Source organism: Columba livia, chromosome 2 (genome assembly GCF_036013475.1).
Source record: "Columba livia isolate bColLiv1 breed racing homer chromosome 2, bColLiv1.pat.W.v2, whole genome shotgun sequence".
In the NCBI taxonomy this organism is placed as follows: Eukaryota; Metazoa; Chordata; class Aves; order Columbiformes; family Columbidae; genus Columba; species Columba livia.
Window position 1 is genome coordinate 25,462,166 of NC_088603.1, and position 17,069 is coordinate 25,479,234.

Sequence of the window (17,069 nt, forward strand, 5' to 3'; positions counted from 1 at the left end):
AATCATTCCTCTCCATAAATCCACATGTGGTTCAGTCACAACCTATAAAACCCTTCCTTTTATAGATTTCTTACAGTAATTTATTGATTTATTCCTGAATGTTAAATAACTTCTACTGAAACAACTAATAAAGGTTGGGTTTACGCAGGACAGACCTTTCCTTGGTCAACAGAAACAAATAAACAGTAATATGAAGAAATACTAACTTAACTTGGTTACCACAGTTCAGAGCTTCCCATATTATGTTACAAATATTCTGGAAACCATAGAAAAATTTATAAAGAGGCAAAATAGACCATACTTTGTCTAACTATACCAATTTTTCTCATCTATGTATTTTATCGTTTATGTATTATAAATGTCATCTATATAATAATTTATATAGAAATATAAACTGTGTAGAAATATATGTAAATAACGTGTGATGATATTATATATTTATATGTGAGTAATACATATCATGAAGAATTATTATACTCTGTCAAGAAATAAGTAAACATGTATCTTTCCTAATACGATTTTCACGAAAGATTACACAGGTACAATTTCAACTTCTCTGTTTTTGCATGCTCCGCGTCCTTCTGTCACCCTCAAAAAGTTGTGGGAGTGAGTGAGGCGTATGAAGATGCTGCCAACTGCCTGTGGTTACTAACAAACTCCAAACCATGCGCCAACTGCAAATCTCCAATTCAGAAGAACGAGGGCTGCAACCACATGCAATGTGCAAAGGTGAGAAGGACCCTTCATATAATATGTTGTGAAACCGTAATTCAGGTTGTGTATGGCACGTGTACGTGTTAGGAGCACGGGCTTCCAAAACCTCTGAATGTCACACCTGAGATCTAATGGAACCCGTTGCAAGAATTAGATCATTGACAGATGGTGGGTTACATGTATTTAGAAAATGTTTCGTATTTAGTGAAATCTGTTTGGCTGGCAGGTGAACACTATAATGATCAAAATTTCATAAACACCTAAGAATTACTGGCAATACAGTATGAAACTTAAGAAAACAGAAATAATTGATAGTTTAATCATCCTTAATAATGTAGAAGAGAAAGAGCATTTTTATTAGGCAGAAGATGAAGCATTTGAAGGAGTGGTAAGCTCTAATGAAGGTTTTGCCTTACTGCATTTTTCTTTTGTGTTCTTTCTCTAACATAGCAACAAAACAGAGAAGTTCAGATGGAAGGCTGTAAACAGGAATTAATCAGTAGGAATAAAAAGACAGCAAAGAGTAATTCCAAAAGAAACATACTGGTGACAGCAGCCAAAAAATTAGTCATGAGTTTGAACTATGCTACAGAAATAGAAATAATACATTTTGCTGTGAGTTCAGTATCATTTGAGAATGCTTTTTCTCTCAAATTAATTAAAAGCACCATATTTAGAATACTGTTTATGTCAGAAACATATAACTACAGATAATACTTTTTTGAGGAGCACCATTAAAAATAAGGAAGTAGCACAGACTTGACGTAGTTGGTCTCCAATAAAAAGCTGAGAGATTTAGAAAGTAATTCTCATTTTTTCTGGAAATGTGTTTCTCTCGCTCCATTACTATGCAGATCACATTTTCTTTATGTTACCATCACATATTCTCTCTCTTTCTGTGAGATGAAGATTGGGTCTTTTTTTGATGTTGTTTCTGTCTGTGGAAGCAGAGAACAGATTCTCCTCCACTTTGGTTTATGCCAAATTCACTGGTTTCGGTTTTTTTCTTAAATGATTTTCTAAAAGAGCTTCTAAATTCCGTAGCGCTAAAAACTGTAAAAGGTGTGTTTGTTGCAGCTTTTGCCACTGAGATCATCTCAATCGAACAAAAGTATGGATTCAGGCTGGAGATGACTTTGGCCATTAAACACTGTTAAATATAGACAATTTGACACAGTACCCTTGCTGACAACCTGTACAACAGTACACTGACAACAGTACGCTGGCTGACAACCACAGTTGTCTTTTCTTCTTTGATGCTGTACCTTACAAACAGCTTTAAGTGTCCTTAAAAGGGCCGGATTGCTTTTCTGGTGGAGCAATCCCTGCCAACAGAAGCTGCTTTCCCTCAGCCCAGTGAGGAAGGACGGGAAGGGTGTCCTGAGGCCCAGTGCAGCGCTCAGACACAAGGCAGAGTCAGCATCTCGCTTGTCTCCTCCTCCACCAAAGGGTCTGTGACGGAGCTTCTGCCCTTGCTGCCTTTGCTCAAGCCCATGATGAGATGAGCTACAACTGCCTCTTAGCAGCAAACAAGTGCCTTGCTGTACAAGAGGACAGTCTTTACTCCCAAAGTCACATTTCTGTATTTAGGCAGACCTCATACTGGTTTATGAGCCCAGTTTCTAAGGACACAAGGCTTAGCCGGTCCTGCTCTCTCACTCCCCCACCTTAGTATTTATTTTTTACCTTCTGGGTGCTTTGAACCAGACAGAAAGGAACAGCAGGGGGTTCACAGAAACTCTGTGGTGCAGGGACTTGATTTGTACTGACACCAAGAGAGGCTGAAATACCCGCTCAGCAGTTACCTCTTCTGCTCGGCTCAGGCGGTGGCCACCAGATGTGGTTTGTGAAGCCTGGGCGGTGCTGCTGCATGGCTGGGTGATGATAAAGACACATAAACAGAGCTCGGGGCTTTGGGAGATGTGTAGGAACAGATGGTCTGAACTAGTTGAAGATGTCCCTGCTCATTGCAGGAGGAATTGGACTGGATGGCCTTTAAAGGTCCCTTCCAACCCAAACCATTCTATGTTTTTATGTGGTTTGGAACGTACAATGAGACCAAGGTATTGAAGGAGTGTCTGGGAACGCTGAATGAATCTTGGGGTTTTTGAGGAGGCTTTTGGAGATGTGAGAGATTAGAAGATATATATGGTGGAGTGGTCACAGAAAGAGATCATATGAGAGAGGTGAGATTATAATTACAGTAGGAGCATATATGCATAAATTAATAGGAAATCAAGCCTTATTAGTTCTGTTGCTTGTGAAACAACTTGTTTCATACCAATTTTTTTAATATTTTGTAATTATTTTTTTCTTATAATGAACATGAGTGGGTTTGAATTACAGGCAAACGATGCGGTGATACACACTTAACACTTCTATACACAATTATTCTCCTACTTCATTCTCAGCACTCATCGTACCATTTTGTATAAGTAAGCACTTCAAAAAACTGTTTAAGAACAAGGTGCAGCACAATAACAGGAAGAAATACTCCAGTCTGCATTGCTTTTTAGAAGAAAATCAGTACCACTGGTGAGACAAAGTTGGCAAAACTACAATGCAATAATTAGCTTTCATTTCTTTCTGTAATATATCTAATTGATTGTATAAAACAACTACTGCTAAACACATTTGCTGTGGAATAGGTATTCCTAGAAAGGTTAAACTTATCAAAGAGAGAAGAAGTGCAGCTTAATTTACCAAATTCCAATAATAATAATAGCTTCATATTTATTAATGTAAATTTTTGCTTCATTTTTTGAGGATTTTTTCTTTGCTCATCTGTAAAACAGATAAACACAATATGCTAACCCAAAGTCTTGCCTGACCATCCATAAATAGCTTCCTGTTGCTTTGAAATAAACTAGCTGAGAACTGGGTGCCCAGTTGTAACTATGTAACACAGTTTTAACTTCTGTGGTGCAGAGAAGCCTGGATAAGTCAGATCTCCTTGTAAGGTGTTACCTGTTTCAAAAGCTCCATGCTGAGTGGATGCAGACAATGCCCACTTTGAAGTAATCAATCTTCAAAGTTTACGTTCAGGTTTTTTTCTCCTCTGTTTTTTGTCTCTTGCTTTAGTAATTGTTATTAATATTTTGCATTGGGAACACCACACGACAAAATTACAGAATCACAGAATCACAGAATCGACTGGGTTGGAAAAGACCTCAGAGATCATCGAGTCCAACCCTTGGTCCAACTCTAGTCCGTTTACTAGATCATGGCACTAAGTGCCATGTCCAATGTCAGTTTAAAAACCTCCAGGGACGGCGAGTCCACCACCTCCCTGGGCAGGCCATTCCAATGCCTGACCACTCTCTCTGTAAAGAATTTCTTTCTAATATCCAGCCTAAATTTCCCCTGGTAGAGTTTAAGCCCATGCCCCCTTGTCCTGTTGCTAACTGCCTGGGAGAAGAGACCAATCCCCACCTGGCTATAACTTCCCTTCAGGTAGTTATAGAGAGTGATGAGGTCACCTCTAAGCCTCCTCTTCTCCAGACTAAACAACCCCAGCTCCCTCAGCCTCTCCTCATAGGTCTTATGTTCAAGTCCCTTCACCAGTCGTGTTGCTCTTCTCTGGACCCGCTCCAGCACTTCAATGTCTTTCCTGAACTGAGGGGCCCAGAACTGAACACAATACTCCAGGTGTGGCCTCACCAATGCAGAGTACAGGGGAAGGATCACTTCCCTTGTCCTGCTGACCACGCTGTTTTTGATACAGGACAGGATACCGTTGGCCTTCTTGGCCACCTGGGCACACTGTTGGCTCATGTTGAGCTTCCTGTCAATTAGCACCCCCAGGTCCCTTTCTGTCTGACTGCTCTCCAGCCACTCTGCGCCCAGCCTGTAGCGCTGCAGGGGGTTGTTGTGACCAAATTACCGGTAATCATGTTTTTAGGAAAAAAATCACCTTTTCTCATGGATAGTTGCTGTGTCGCTTAAAAAAAATGAGACTTTGATTAAAACAAAAACAAAAAAAACAGGTCTGATCAGCTATATTTATCGTTTGATTTATTTGATCCACTTAAAACTTAACTTGTAGATCCAACACAGTCTTGTGATCCAGGGAACAAAAATTACGCCTGACATGATTGGATAACCCAGATCTTCTGTAGTAGGTAAAATAAATAGGAAGGAGGTTCCTCAGAAATTGCTTTGACCATAAACACACTCAAAATGATGTTAATTCAGCTGTTAATGGAGGAATAGTGATGCATAACTGCAAATCTACAATGTATCAACGTTTTTTCTCCCCCGTTCCTTTTTCTTCTGCAGTGCAAATATGACTTTTGCTGGATATGCTTAGAAGAGTGGAAGAAGCACAGCTCTTCCACTGGAGGCTATTACAGGTGCACTCGCTATGAGGTGATTCAACACGTAGAGGAGCAGTCCAAGGAGATGACAGTAGAGGTAACAAATCAATGTGTGTGTTTCAAAAATAGTGCTAAGGCTGCAATTTTCTATTTAGAATAAGTTTAAGCAAAATGCTTCCAAACCTGAGTTTTAAATGGAAAAATACAACCTTAAATACACCAAAGAGGCAGAAAGAAAACACTGCTTATTTGTGGATAGAAACATGACATTTGGTTCTGCTTTTGGCTTTGGTAACAACCACCGATTGACTTTACTAAAGTCATTTTACTTCTCTGTGCCATGGTTTCCTTTTGTAGAAATGGGTGTGCTGGTACTATAATTAGCTGCCATGCACTATAGAAGACATGCCTTAATTTTGGGATCTGGAAAGTCTGCTTAGATAGCATGCACACGCAGTGTATCAGCCCTTCACTTGCAGTATTTGAAGACTTGTGAATTTCAAAAACTACATTTGTCTCTTTACTTACCTGGCACTCAGCAGCATTGTGTACAATACTTTACACGTAGTTGGTTATGTAATTGTATCTAATGCTGATTGCTAAATTAACTCGTAAGATTTATTGTGGTTTTTTGTTTCCCCATTATTTTCCAGGCTGAAAAGAAGCATAGAAGATTTCAAGAGCTTGATAGGTTTATGCACTATTACACAAGATTTAAGAACCATGAACTTAGCTACCAGGTGTGGGTCAAGCTATTTTTACTGCTTTTTCTTTCTATTTTATTAATCCCCAAAAAATTATCTTATTGTCTTTTTTTTATTTTCTTTTTCTAGTTAGAACAGCGCCTTCTAAAAACAGCCAAAGAAAAGATGGAGCAGCTGAGCAGAGCTCTCAGTGGAAGTAAGTATTTGCTGTGGTCTTTGAATTCGATCTGAAATCGAATTTACTCTGTTATGACTACACCCTTTTTATTTTTTTGGATAGAGCTCAGATCAGTCCGCTGTGTGATGTGATCCCTCCAGGACTAGAATTCATAAGCAGTGGATGAAAGCTAAATATGCAGGAAATCTTATCTATTCCAAAGACTCAAGGAGAAAGCAGGATTAGTTAGGGAGAAGCTAATATTTGGTGCTTACTTCTTTAGTAAGAACACTGTGTAGTCTTCGAGAACCTGCTGCTGTTTACTTGCAAAATATTTAACTAACATGCACATAAAGTACGTATTAGAGGAAAACTTATGCTAAAAGAAATGCTGACATCAGCAGGAGAATATTTTCACAATGTTTGTTTCATGCTGCAGCTGAGGGAGGCTGTCCTGATACCACATTCATTGAAGATGCAGTACAAGAGCTTCTAAAAACTCGCCGCATTCTTAAGTGTTCTTATCCCTATGGATTCTTTTTGGAGCCTAAAAGCACAAAGAAAGAAATATTTGAACTTATGCAGGTAACACATTTGTGTATTTTACTTTTCTAATGTTACTTTTTGGTAATATTAGTTATCAGCGTCCTTTTGCCATTTTCTTAGTGTGAAACTGATAAACCTGCTTTGTATTAGTAACCAAGTTTAGAAAATGAATGCACTTTTACTCATCTGTGACACAGCAGCTTTTAGTTTGATTTTAGAATGAAGGAAAACCAACACTTTGCTGCAGAAGGAAAGGGATAAGGACAGGAGAAAGGAAAAAAAAAAGTATTTACTGTTAACGTGCTATCTGAAGATAACATTTTAGCTTCAGTCTTCATCTCCTTCTCTAGCTCCTCTTTCCTTACTAATGTGTCTGACGAGTGTGTGGGGGCAAAACTGGGGGAGTGCCTGGGGTGGCAGTGGCATCAGCGGCAGGGGCTGCCGCCTCCTTTCCCCTAGGGCCCCTGACGCCTTTCTGACCCTGTGAGTGCAGGGGGTCCTGCACCAAGTTGGGGGACAGCATTTAGGTCAGTAACAGGGTAGGCTAGATGGACAGACGTTTTGGGGCATTTTGGTATTTCAAATGGTATTTCCAGGAAGATGGATATCGTTCTGCTCACTATTTATGGTGTAAAGCTCTGCCCGATTTTCATGTCGCTGTGAAATTATTTTATTCTGTATTTAATAACTATTGCAGACAGACCTAGAAATGGTCACTGAAGACCTTGCACAGAAAGTGAACAGGCCTTACCTTCGGACTCCTCGCCATAAAATCATCCGTGCAGCTTGCCTTGTGCAGCAGAAGCGGCAAGAGTTCCTGGCCTCCGTGGCCCGGGGCGTTGCTCCTGCAGACTCGCCAGAAGCACCCAGGCGCAGGTAACGCCATCGCAGCACCGCACCGGTCAAAAGAGCTCATTTGATAGCTGCCAAAGCGGGTGAATCCACTGTCCCTCTTTGACACTGAGGTAAAGCGGAGCTGATAAGCCTGGTGGTTGTAAAGCACCACACAGTGACGTTTTCTTGGACATTAGATCCTTGTGGAATTAGAGCTTTTCACTGAGGAAAAACGTGTTTGAGAATCACTGCTCTGTATGTTGAGTGCAAATTGCTTCCCCATTTGCAATACATTAATGGTTAGATGTCGAGGCTTCCATTTCAGTTTTTTCCTTCAAGAGTGTCACTAAATACCTGGTACACTCCAAAAATCTATAAATATTCGCTAAAAACATCAAACAGTTCTTCAATAGTCAACAATTTAATTGTATTGTTTTCTAAATGAATTTTCAGGTAAGAATTAAAGCAGAATACTTGTTCAGTTTTGAGAGCTACAATTGCAGAAGGTTTTAGACATTGATAGGCTTTGAAGCTCTGGAAGTTGGTTGTCCTTTGTTCTACTTCTAAACTTTATGGTACATCTCTTCATTTTATAGCTTTGCTGGTGGAACATGGGATTGGGAATATTTAGGATTTGCATCCCCTGAGGTAAAGTATTTATTTTTCTTTTCTTTAAGCATAGTTGTGCATATTCTAGCAATACAGGTATGATTGCAGCCTGCATGAAGAGCTTCCTTATTTTAATTCAAAGCATTTCAAGTTGGTTTAAGCTTACCATTTTATTTATTTCACAATAGAAGGAAATATATGCATAGCTAATTGTGCAATGACTCCAAACAATGCCTCTTAACATGACTATAGATGTTTAAGTGGCATTAGACAAACTGTGTTGTAGTCATCATTTTCCAAGTACATAACCAGTTTTAATATTGTATATAAACTGGTATCTATGTGCTGGGGAGCCTTCAAGTCATAAATATATGAAATCGTGTAGATTACTTCTGAGTACAACCTCAGTTCAGCAGAATTTGACAAAAAGCATAAGAATTTTCCATCCTTCTGTAACAATTCAACAAAAACATACAGGCACACACCTAAACATTATTAGCCATTTGAAACATTTCTTTTTATTTTAATGTATTGAAGCAGGATGGAAATTGCATACCCAAATGAGATGAACTTCTGCTACTTAACCAAGATTGAAAATTATCATTTTAAATGTGGATATTCCACTATGTATTTATGGGAAAGAGTAAATAATTTTCAAGACTCCACTAAAACATTATAAGCTTCCTATAAAGCTTTATCACCTTAATTTGTATTTAATGTTTTGAGAACATTAGATTAAAGCATTGAGTTACAAAACTTCATTTCAGCATCTCCTTGGTACTACTTTCTTTCTAGCTTCTCATTTTAAAGCATCCTGGAAAACTCCATGTACTTTTTCTATATATTTCCTTTGCTATTGTTGTTGGTGAGCATCATGCTAGTGAGAAAATAGCTTGCTTCTCTACAAAAGATCAGCTTGCTTCTCCTGTCTAGTTCTTCTTGTCCTTTCTTTGGAAATAATTCCACATTTCATAATATCAAGCTCATTGTGATGTTGCTGTATCGTCAGTGGAACTGGTTATGAGAAAAAGCTGACCAGAAATATGTTGATAAGCTGTTTAGCAGTAGGTGCCTTTGCAGTCACGCTTAGATGATTGCTTATGAGTTCTTTGATTTGCCTAAATGTGGCACTGTACCATGCGAGTCGGTTCCTTTGTTGTGCAGATACCAAGGATACTTGCAACCACCTATGCTAAAGGAATTTTGTAGAATTCATAATGGTCATCTTTGTTTATTTTCATGAATTTCACTGCCATTTTTTTTTTACATAGAGCTGCAGTTTTACTGCCATGTAGTACAATTTCTGTGTATACCAGTTTGTTACAGAAAACAAAATCTTACTGGATTTAGCAAAGAATGCTGCTTGTTGTAAACCACTCTGTGAAACTATGATGTTCCTACCCAGTAACATTAAAACGCTTTTTGTTCACATGTATGAAATTGTTCCAAGTAGTCAGAAACAGCAGTAATTAAGATATCTTTCTAAACGCTAAAAAGTGACTAAAAGGTTAAATGGTTATCGGTAAAATCTATTATTTTATTACAAACAGATGAGACACAAGATCTGATTAATAAATCTTAGTGTTCAGTGATCACTTATCATTATTCCATGTCTGATTCAAAGTGATATAACTGTATATTTTTAAAACAATTGTGTTATATTGTTCCATATCAAGATTTGATTTGCTGTTGTTTAGGGCACCACCTTCTATTGAGGCGGTGAGCTCCCTAGGAGCTGGAAGAATATTTCATTACTTCATGGTTGCCCTGGTATTTATGCTGTTCCATAGGCTAACAAGCATCTACTACTAACCACTGTTGAAGACAGAATATTGGGCTAGATGGACCTTTTGTCTGGTCCAGTACAGCCATTTTTATGTTCTTACAATATTGATGGATCTTCTTACATAGACAAAAGTCTGCCCACGCTGTTCATTTTGTGACCATCCTTTTTGGCTTGCGTATGTCATTATGGATAAGAACTTGGTCCGAAACACTTCATGGAAAGACAACATACCATCGTAATACCATCAAAATTAATAGTGTCATAATGTAAGAGAAATGACACTTCTAGATTTAAGTGTTAGATACTTCAGATGTTGAGGTATTCTAGGTTCAGGAGTTACTGTAAGAAAGGAAAGCTAATGGTAACGTTATCCTTCCCAATTCATTTGGCCAAATGAAGCCTTTGGAGTACAGATTTCCCAACCTGGCGCTTTGGGAAGTAAACAGCAGTATTCTTTTCTGAAGAGAAGAGATAGGACCTGAGTGTGTATTTTATTGCCTTGTGTAAAGCAATAAATTAAATTAATGAAAGATCTGACCTACACAGTCAGGTTCAGTGTCATTTGTACTAACCAAAAAACATACCCGGAAATTTGCCTTCAAGCATAAAATTAGTCTCTTAATATTAGGATAAGTGTGGAAATCAAAACATTTCTTTCCAGGCATTAAAATAATTAACCCTTGGGATGTCAGCTTGATGTAGTCAAAAATGAGCCTTTTCCATAAATGCTATATAAGCTCTCTTGTGTAAATACACACAACGTGAGAAATTACAGGATGCAGGAGTTCAAATTGGTATGGTAGGCTATGGTATGGCTCATTAGCAGCTCAAGTTAGGCAAAAATAGAGGAGATTTGTAATTCATGGAACAAAACTCCATCAAAGACTCTTCTAGTAGAGCTTAAGCTGTGGCTTAAGAAGTTCCTGAGCCAGAGTGTCCTGGGGGCTGGGAAAAGCACAAGTCCCGGTGTCTGTGTGCCAGCTTTCTATAGTCTTCCAAAGGTTATTTTCTACTGGCAATTGCTGGCAACAGGGACTCCGAGAAAATCTATCGGTATAATTCAGATTGATCATTTTTATGTTCTAAAATCACTAGGTATATATTTATTAAAAAGTGTGTTGAAGTGTGTGTATATCAAGTTTGGCATCAAAGCTTTTAAACAAAAAAAAAAAGTGTCCTTGGAATTCTTAAAAAAAGGGAGATTGCAAGTATTAAAATGTCAGTAATATGTCAAGTATTTTTCTTTGCTAATTCTTTATTTTATAGATGTAAGACTACCTTGGATTTTTTTTTTATTATTTATGTTAAGCATTGCATGATATAACTTGCAATTTATTTTTCTGAAAACAGGTGATTTTATATAAATGTATAAAATCACACATTTTTAATAAAAATGTGGTGCTTGTTACATCAGAAAAATATTACTGCATGCTGCCCTGTATTTTGTAACCTTTGGTTTATGCAGGAATATGCTGAATTTCAGTATCGGAGGAGGCACAGACAGCGTCGACGTGGGGACATGCACAGTCTGCTGAGTAATACTCCAGATCCTGATGACCCCAGTGAGAGTACATTAGGTACGTGCCTGCCTGGGGCTGGATTTTTTCTCTTTGTACTTCAGAAATTGCCAGTAGTGGCCACAGTGTTTGTTCTTCTGTGAAGACACTTTGAAGAATTTTCAAATACATGGCTGTATTTTCCAGGATACAACACAAAGGCTTCTTTTTGTGGTTTTTTTATGTGATCTTAGAAGCATTTCTGACTTCATTGTGTCTGCATCTCTTTTTGAAGAGAAATGTGTTGATCTTCCCACTAACAGCTCCTCAGCTATTCAGAGCAGGTTTGCTTTTCTGAAGAAATTTTGAAGGGCACATGCTTCGTATGACAGTCTTATCTACATACCAGCCCTTTTATGCCAATTAGAAGGACTGGTTGTGCATAAAGAGTGTAGAAGAGGGTTGCCCTGCTTCAGACCTGCTGGAAGACAGTCCTAAAGCTGTATTCCAAAACCCTGCTCAGAAACTCCTCTGCTGGCAAAGACAGCCGGGAAACAAGTTGGTGTGGGCTGCAGCTTGCAGCACGCTGCTCTTCTAAGCGGCGCTACGGCTGGTAGCGCAGTCCCCTAAGGTCACTCTGACTTGGCTGCCTCTGTTCTGCCAGGAGATTTTGCAAAGGTACAAAAATACCATGAATCCAGATCATCCTGTGATGACGCTGGTTCGTCAGAGCTGCCAGTTGTGTGCCCGCTCTCCAGCCACGCTGCACAGACTCGCATTGCTGTGTCTCATGAACTTAAGTCCTCTCCATAGCTTGTCCTTTAAAAACAAAAGGAGAAATCCTTTACTGAGCAGAAATTAAAAAAAAAAAAGGATTTGTTATTTTAGAAACAGTAAAGAGAATTTTGGTGAGCTTTGGTCCTTCCCTATTACAAGTAAAATGCAAAACCATCTTGTTAGGTTGAGGACTAGAATTTGATGGAACACTTGGATATTGTAGTGATGACCAGTGCATACTGTTAAAGCATGCAAGAGGGAATTAGTTCGTCTCACCTTATTTCACTTTGAAGTGGAAAACTCCATTTTTATTGCAGAGTAATTTTTCTGGAAAAAGCATTTTACTTCAAATTTTTTGTTGGTTGTTTTAAGAAAACAGCAATGTCAGTGATTGCTGAGGTATACACTAATAACTCTACTCTTAATTGTGCTGCAATGTTATGGTAAAAATTAATATAATGTTAACATTACAGCTCTGTTGTCTCTGAAAGAACAGAGAAATGGGCAAACTGTGGTTGCAGTCCCGCTGTAAATGCATCCTGTATTGTGTCCATGTGAAGTATTTTTCAGGACTTTCCATAAATCATTAGAAGCAGATTGCCCCTCCTGCCAACAGGCTCATGGTCCCGATGGCAAACCCTGTCCTTTAAAAGAGGAGAAGAAGGGTACTGAGAGCAGAAAGGCACAAATGAGCCAGGCAGTCTCTCCTAAAACAGTGGGACTGGTGTTTCACCACTGTGGAAGAGCTGGTGTGGAAGGAGTGTTTGGGATTATTTAGTTCAGAGTGAATATAGGAGAAAATTTGGCAGCTGGAATCCAAAAGGAAGGAAGAGATTTGCTCAGTTAATAACAGTGGAGAAGGCTTTCTCACTGGTTCTTCAACCGTTTTTGTTTCAATTGCCCAAACAGACACTCAGGAAGGTGGCAGTAGTAGAAGACATGGCACCTCCATGGTGAGTTCAGCTTCTATGGGTATTCTGCACAGCTCTTCGCTTCATGACTATACCTCTGTCAGTCGCTCTGAAAACCAGGATTCTCTTCAGGTATCTCCCCTAAGCCCTTTTCCATTCTCTCTGCTTTGCCTGCCTTCCTCTGCTCTGCTTTTCTGTGTCATTTTGTCTCTCTGCAAATTTTCTTAATTCTTTGATGAGAGGTGGAGAATCTGGGACAACAAATTGTGCATTCACATTGGTAAGAATTGCTAAATAATCACTAATGTAAGAGTAGTCACCTTTAAATTGTGTTGTCAACCGTGTCAGTAAAAACTTGCTCTGATAAATGACAAGTAGGAATAATGAATGAATTTTAGATTTGAGCCCAAGCTACTTTTGATCCAAAATACGTAAGAAGTTGAAAGTTCGATTCTGAAAGCAACCTTATGTACTTCCACAGGCTCTGAGCTCTTTGGATGAAGATGACCCAAACATCCTGCTAGCTATTCAGTTATCATTACAAGAATCTGGCTTGGCCATAGATGAAGAAACTAGAGACTTTCTAAATAATGAGGCATCTTTAGGAGCAATAGGTACCTCTTTGCCTACAAGACTGGACTCTGCTCCCATAAGTATAAATAATCCAAGAGGCGCCTTGAGCAGCTCTGAGCTCTTAGAACTTGGTGACAGTCTGATGAGACTGGGTACAGGCGATGATCCCTTTTCAGCTGATCGTCTTCATTCACACCCCCGCAGCGATACAAGAAGTGGATTATACTCAACATCTAGTGACGCTGACTCCAGCAGTCAAGATCCCAATGCCAGTGAAAATCTACTTGGAAATATCATGGCCTGGTTTCATGACATGAACCCACAGAGTATTGCTCTGATCCCCTCAACAACTACAGAAACGGATGAGGATTCACAGCAACCCAGTACTGAAGGTGGGTCAGCAGGGCAACCAAATCTCACAGACACAGGGCTGGAGCCTCAGGAAGAGCATGCACTGTTTGAGGATGCACTCAAAAATGAAGGCAGGGGAACCCAAACAGAGGAGGGCACTTCTGAAGAAAACATTATTCCAGGTGAAACAGTATCACGAAGTGGTGATAGTAACAGGGAGGTAATGAGCACGCTGGATGCTTCAGGAGATACTTCAAGTCAGACTCCTCAGACCTCAAGTGAATGGATTGAACATGTGCATCTGGTATGAATAAAAACTAAATCTGCAGTAAATGAGTGGCGGTGACAGATGGTACAGTATGTGGAGTAAGCATTATGGAGGCTTTGATCCACATAATTACAGCTCAGTTGTAACCACTGACATAACAACGGATATTTAGGAGTTCTCTTGAATTGTAGTTCTTTGTAATAATGTGAACCTTTCAAGGAACATCCTTCGCATTTAATTAGGTAGTACTTGCCTTTTTGCTCTCAAGAAAAAGGAATAATTAGGTTGTATTCCACATTCCTAATACAATGCAGCATCTGTTTAGCCTTAGGTTGATGATCCTTAACTTGAACATACGGATTAAAGGCTTACACTGATTACTTTGGTTGGTTTTCCGAAGAAATAGTTTATTCCATTTTTTAGAACTCATTCTTTCACCAGAATAACATTTAGCAATTCATTTGCATTTTGTTTTTGTTTTCCATAACTTTTCCTTACTCACTTTTCATTTTTGTTGGCAGTGTGAATGGAGGTATTTAATGCTTCTTTTTAGTACTGCTCCAGGAACCAGTTTTAGGGGATATTCTTTCCCTTTAAAATCAAAGATTTTTTCATGTCTATTTACAGTCCAAATGTGCCAAACTGTGAATAGTTAGCTGGCGGTAGCCTAACGAAACAGTGCAGTGTTACCTGTCAAACTAATCCCACAATTCCTAGCAGTGAAAGAAACCACTGGGTAGCATTGCTTCTCAAAATTTAACTGGCATTTGTTGCCATGGCGACTGCATTTAATTAAATGTAGCCTGTATCTTAAGTTAATAAAACCTAATGCTGCTGTTAAACAGTTATTTTAAATATTAAAATACAGTGAGTTAGCAACAGCTGTGCTGTATTTTAAGAGACACTTTAATGGAAGTGCAATCATAGTTGTTTGTTTTCATAATTCTACAAAGCATTCTATGCACTAATAGTGCAATTACTTTTAATGATAACATTTTATAAAAATATAGGAGTACAGGATTTTCATATATTAGCCAGTCCCACAATTAAAGTTCAGATAATACATTCTGCTCAACATGTTACGGTGCCTTTGCCTAACCCAACTGGATAGTTGCCACAGTTAAACAAGTAATTCAAATTCAGTGTCTGCTCTGGAGTAACTATGCTATTAATTGCAAAGACCTCCATAAAACCACCCATGGCCTTGCCTTTACAGTAAATAACTAAATGTTAAGTCAGTGTTTTTGCATAAACAAAACACTCCTAGGTATTTGTTCAATTGCACAATATTCATTTGCTGTGTGATTACTGTTTAGTGTAAAAAAAAATGTAAAAAAGAAAACCACAAAAAAACCTTTTCCTAGTTGTTGTACCGTGAAAACAAATACTGGTTTTAGATTTGCTTAAAAGCATCAATCTACAGTTAGTGAGATACAATGGTACAGTATGTAATTACAACTAGAGTAAGTTGTTGAAATGGCTGTTTTAATTACATATAATCAAAACTTGTCATAACACAAGCAAATTACATACACTCCATTTTAAGTTTTGCTTAACTGTTACCAGAGATTTGTTGATATAAAAGTTTATTACTACTGAGTGTGTATAGGCAAGTGTCATGATAGCAAAGTTTATGTATTGATTACTGTGAGTTCAAGTGAGTGTTTTGGTAACTAATTCATGCAAACCCAGCTATTGAACCTTACAGTCACAAGGTTCATATTAGTAAAATTTGAAATAAGAATATTTTACCCTTACCCCATAAGAACCGTGGTCATTTTGCAAGCATCTCTAAGAGAGAATGGAATAGAATAGCCTCAAATCATTTTCCAACTTTAGCTGCCCTACTCCTGACATAATTGTGAACCTTTGGACGTCTTTGAAAAACACCTATTTTAAATTGTTCCATGGTATAAGATCCTTCAACTAAAACGGTTCTTCATGAACCATCATAATGAATTGGTCTGAAAGTTAACTCACATGGCTTCCTGGAACTGTAATTTCTGAAGAGAAAGATTCTCACAAAAAGATTGTGTTTTGCATTGAGATGTCTTGCAGAGTTACAGTAAGATACGTAAGAGTGCTCTCTGTGAAGATAGTGAAGTTTGTGGGTTCTGGTTCTTTGTAATTTGGTTAGGTTGTGCAGTATATCCATTGTTTCTGTGTTACTCTTATAAGCATGAAATTAGCCTATTAAATTTGTATTTTCTTGGTACTTATTTTAACACCATAGTCATTGACTTTACAATTCAAAAATAAAGTTTGGCAAGACTATTTTGTAAACCTGTTAATTTTATAATGTAAAAAAATTACTCTAACCTTGAATTGTTATTTGCACTTTCATAGTCTATACTTGATACATTCCCACTTTATATACAAGTAGGATACTACAACCATGTAGATGTTTGGCCAAATGAATGCTGTTAATAATATGTAAAATTCTTTGATTAAACATTTATTACTTAAACTAATTCCGTTCTGTCTCATTCCATCTTAGACTTACTGTAGTAGCTTCTTAAGACTGATGACAGACGTTTTTAGGATATGTTCAGTCCCATGCCAGATTAGATGGGACCATATCATAAAGTTGAATGTTTTGATTTGTAAATGTTTGCTTTGAAAACAAAATCTAAACCAGACAATTTTGTCTTAATTCATAGAATCATAGAATCATTTTTGTTGGAAAAGACTTTTAAGATCACTTAGTCCAACCATTAACCCCACACTGCTGGGTCCACCCCTAAACCATGTCCCTAAGGACCTCATCTACATGTCTTCTAAACACCTCCAGGGATGGTGACTCCACCACTGCCCTGGGCAGCCTGTTCCGATGCCTGACAACCCTTTCCGTTAAGAAGTTTTTCTTAATATCCCATCTAAATTCTCCCCTGGCACAACTTGAGGCCATTTCCTCTTGTCCTCTCTCTTGCTATTTGGGAGAAGAGACCAACACCCTCCATGCTACAAGCTCCTTTCAGGCAGTTGTAGACAGCGATAAGGTCTCCCCTCAGCCTCCTTTTCTCCAGC

General features: G+C 38.4%; 1 protein-coding gene across 11 annotated transcripts in view; it reads left to right on the top strand.

Annotated features, from left to right (window-relative positions):
* ANKIB1 (ankyrin repeat and IBR domain containing 1) overlaps positions 1-16,513 on the top strand; it is a 94,027-nt gene extending 77,514 nt beyond the window's left edge. For 6 of the 11 annotated variants that reach the window (XM_065051038.1, XM_065051046.1, XM_065051035.1 and 3 more), the window contains exons 11-20: positions 599-729; positions 4,993-5,127; positions 5,684-5,770; positions 5,864-5,930; positions 6,331-6,476; positions 7,135-7,313; positions 7,868-7,919; positions 11,132-11,243; positions 12,849-12,982; positions 13,332-16,513. In XM_065051038.1, the coding sequence (XP_064907110.1) occupies positions 599-729; positions 4,993-5,127; positions 5,684-5,770; positions 5,864-5,930; positions 6,331-6,476; positions 7,135-7,313; positions 7,868-7,919; positions 11,132-11,243; positions 12,849-12,982; positions 13,332-14,084 (1,796 nt within the window). In that variant the 3' untranslated portion in view covers positions 14,085-16,513. The remainder of the gene's footprint in view (positions 1-598; positions 730-4,992; positions 5,128-5,683; positions 5,771-5,863; positions 5,931-6,330; positions 6,477-7,134; positions 7,314-7,867; positions 7,920-11,131; positions 11,244-12,848; positions 12,983-13,331) is intronic. The other 5 variants (XM_065051044.1, XM_065051037.1, XM_065051045.1 and 2 more) reach the window with 3 other exon arrangements.
* Positions 16,514-17,069: the final 556 nt, after the last annotated feature.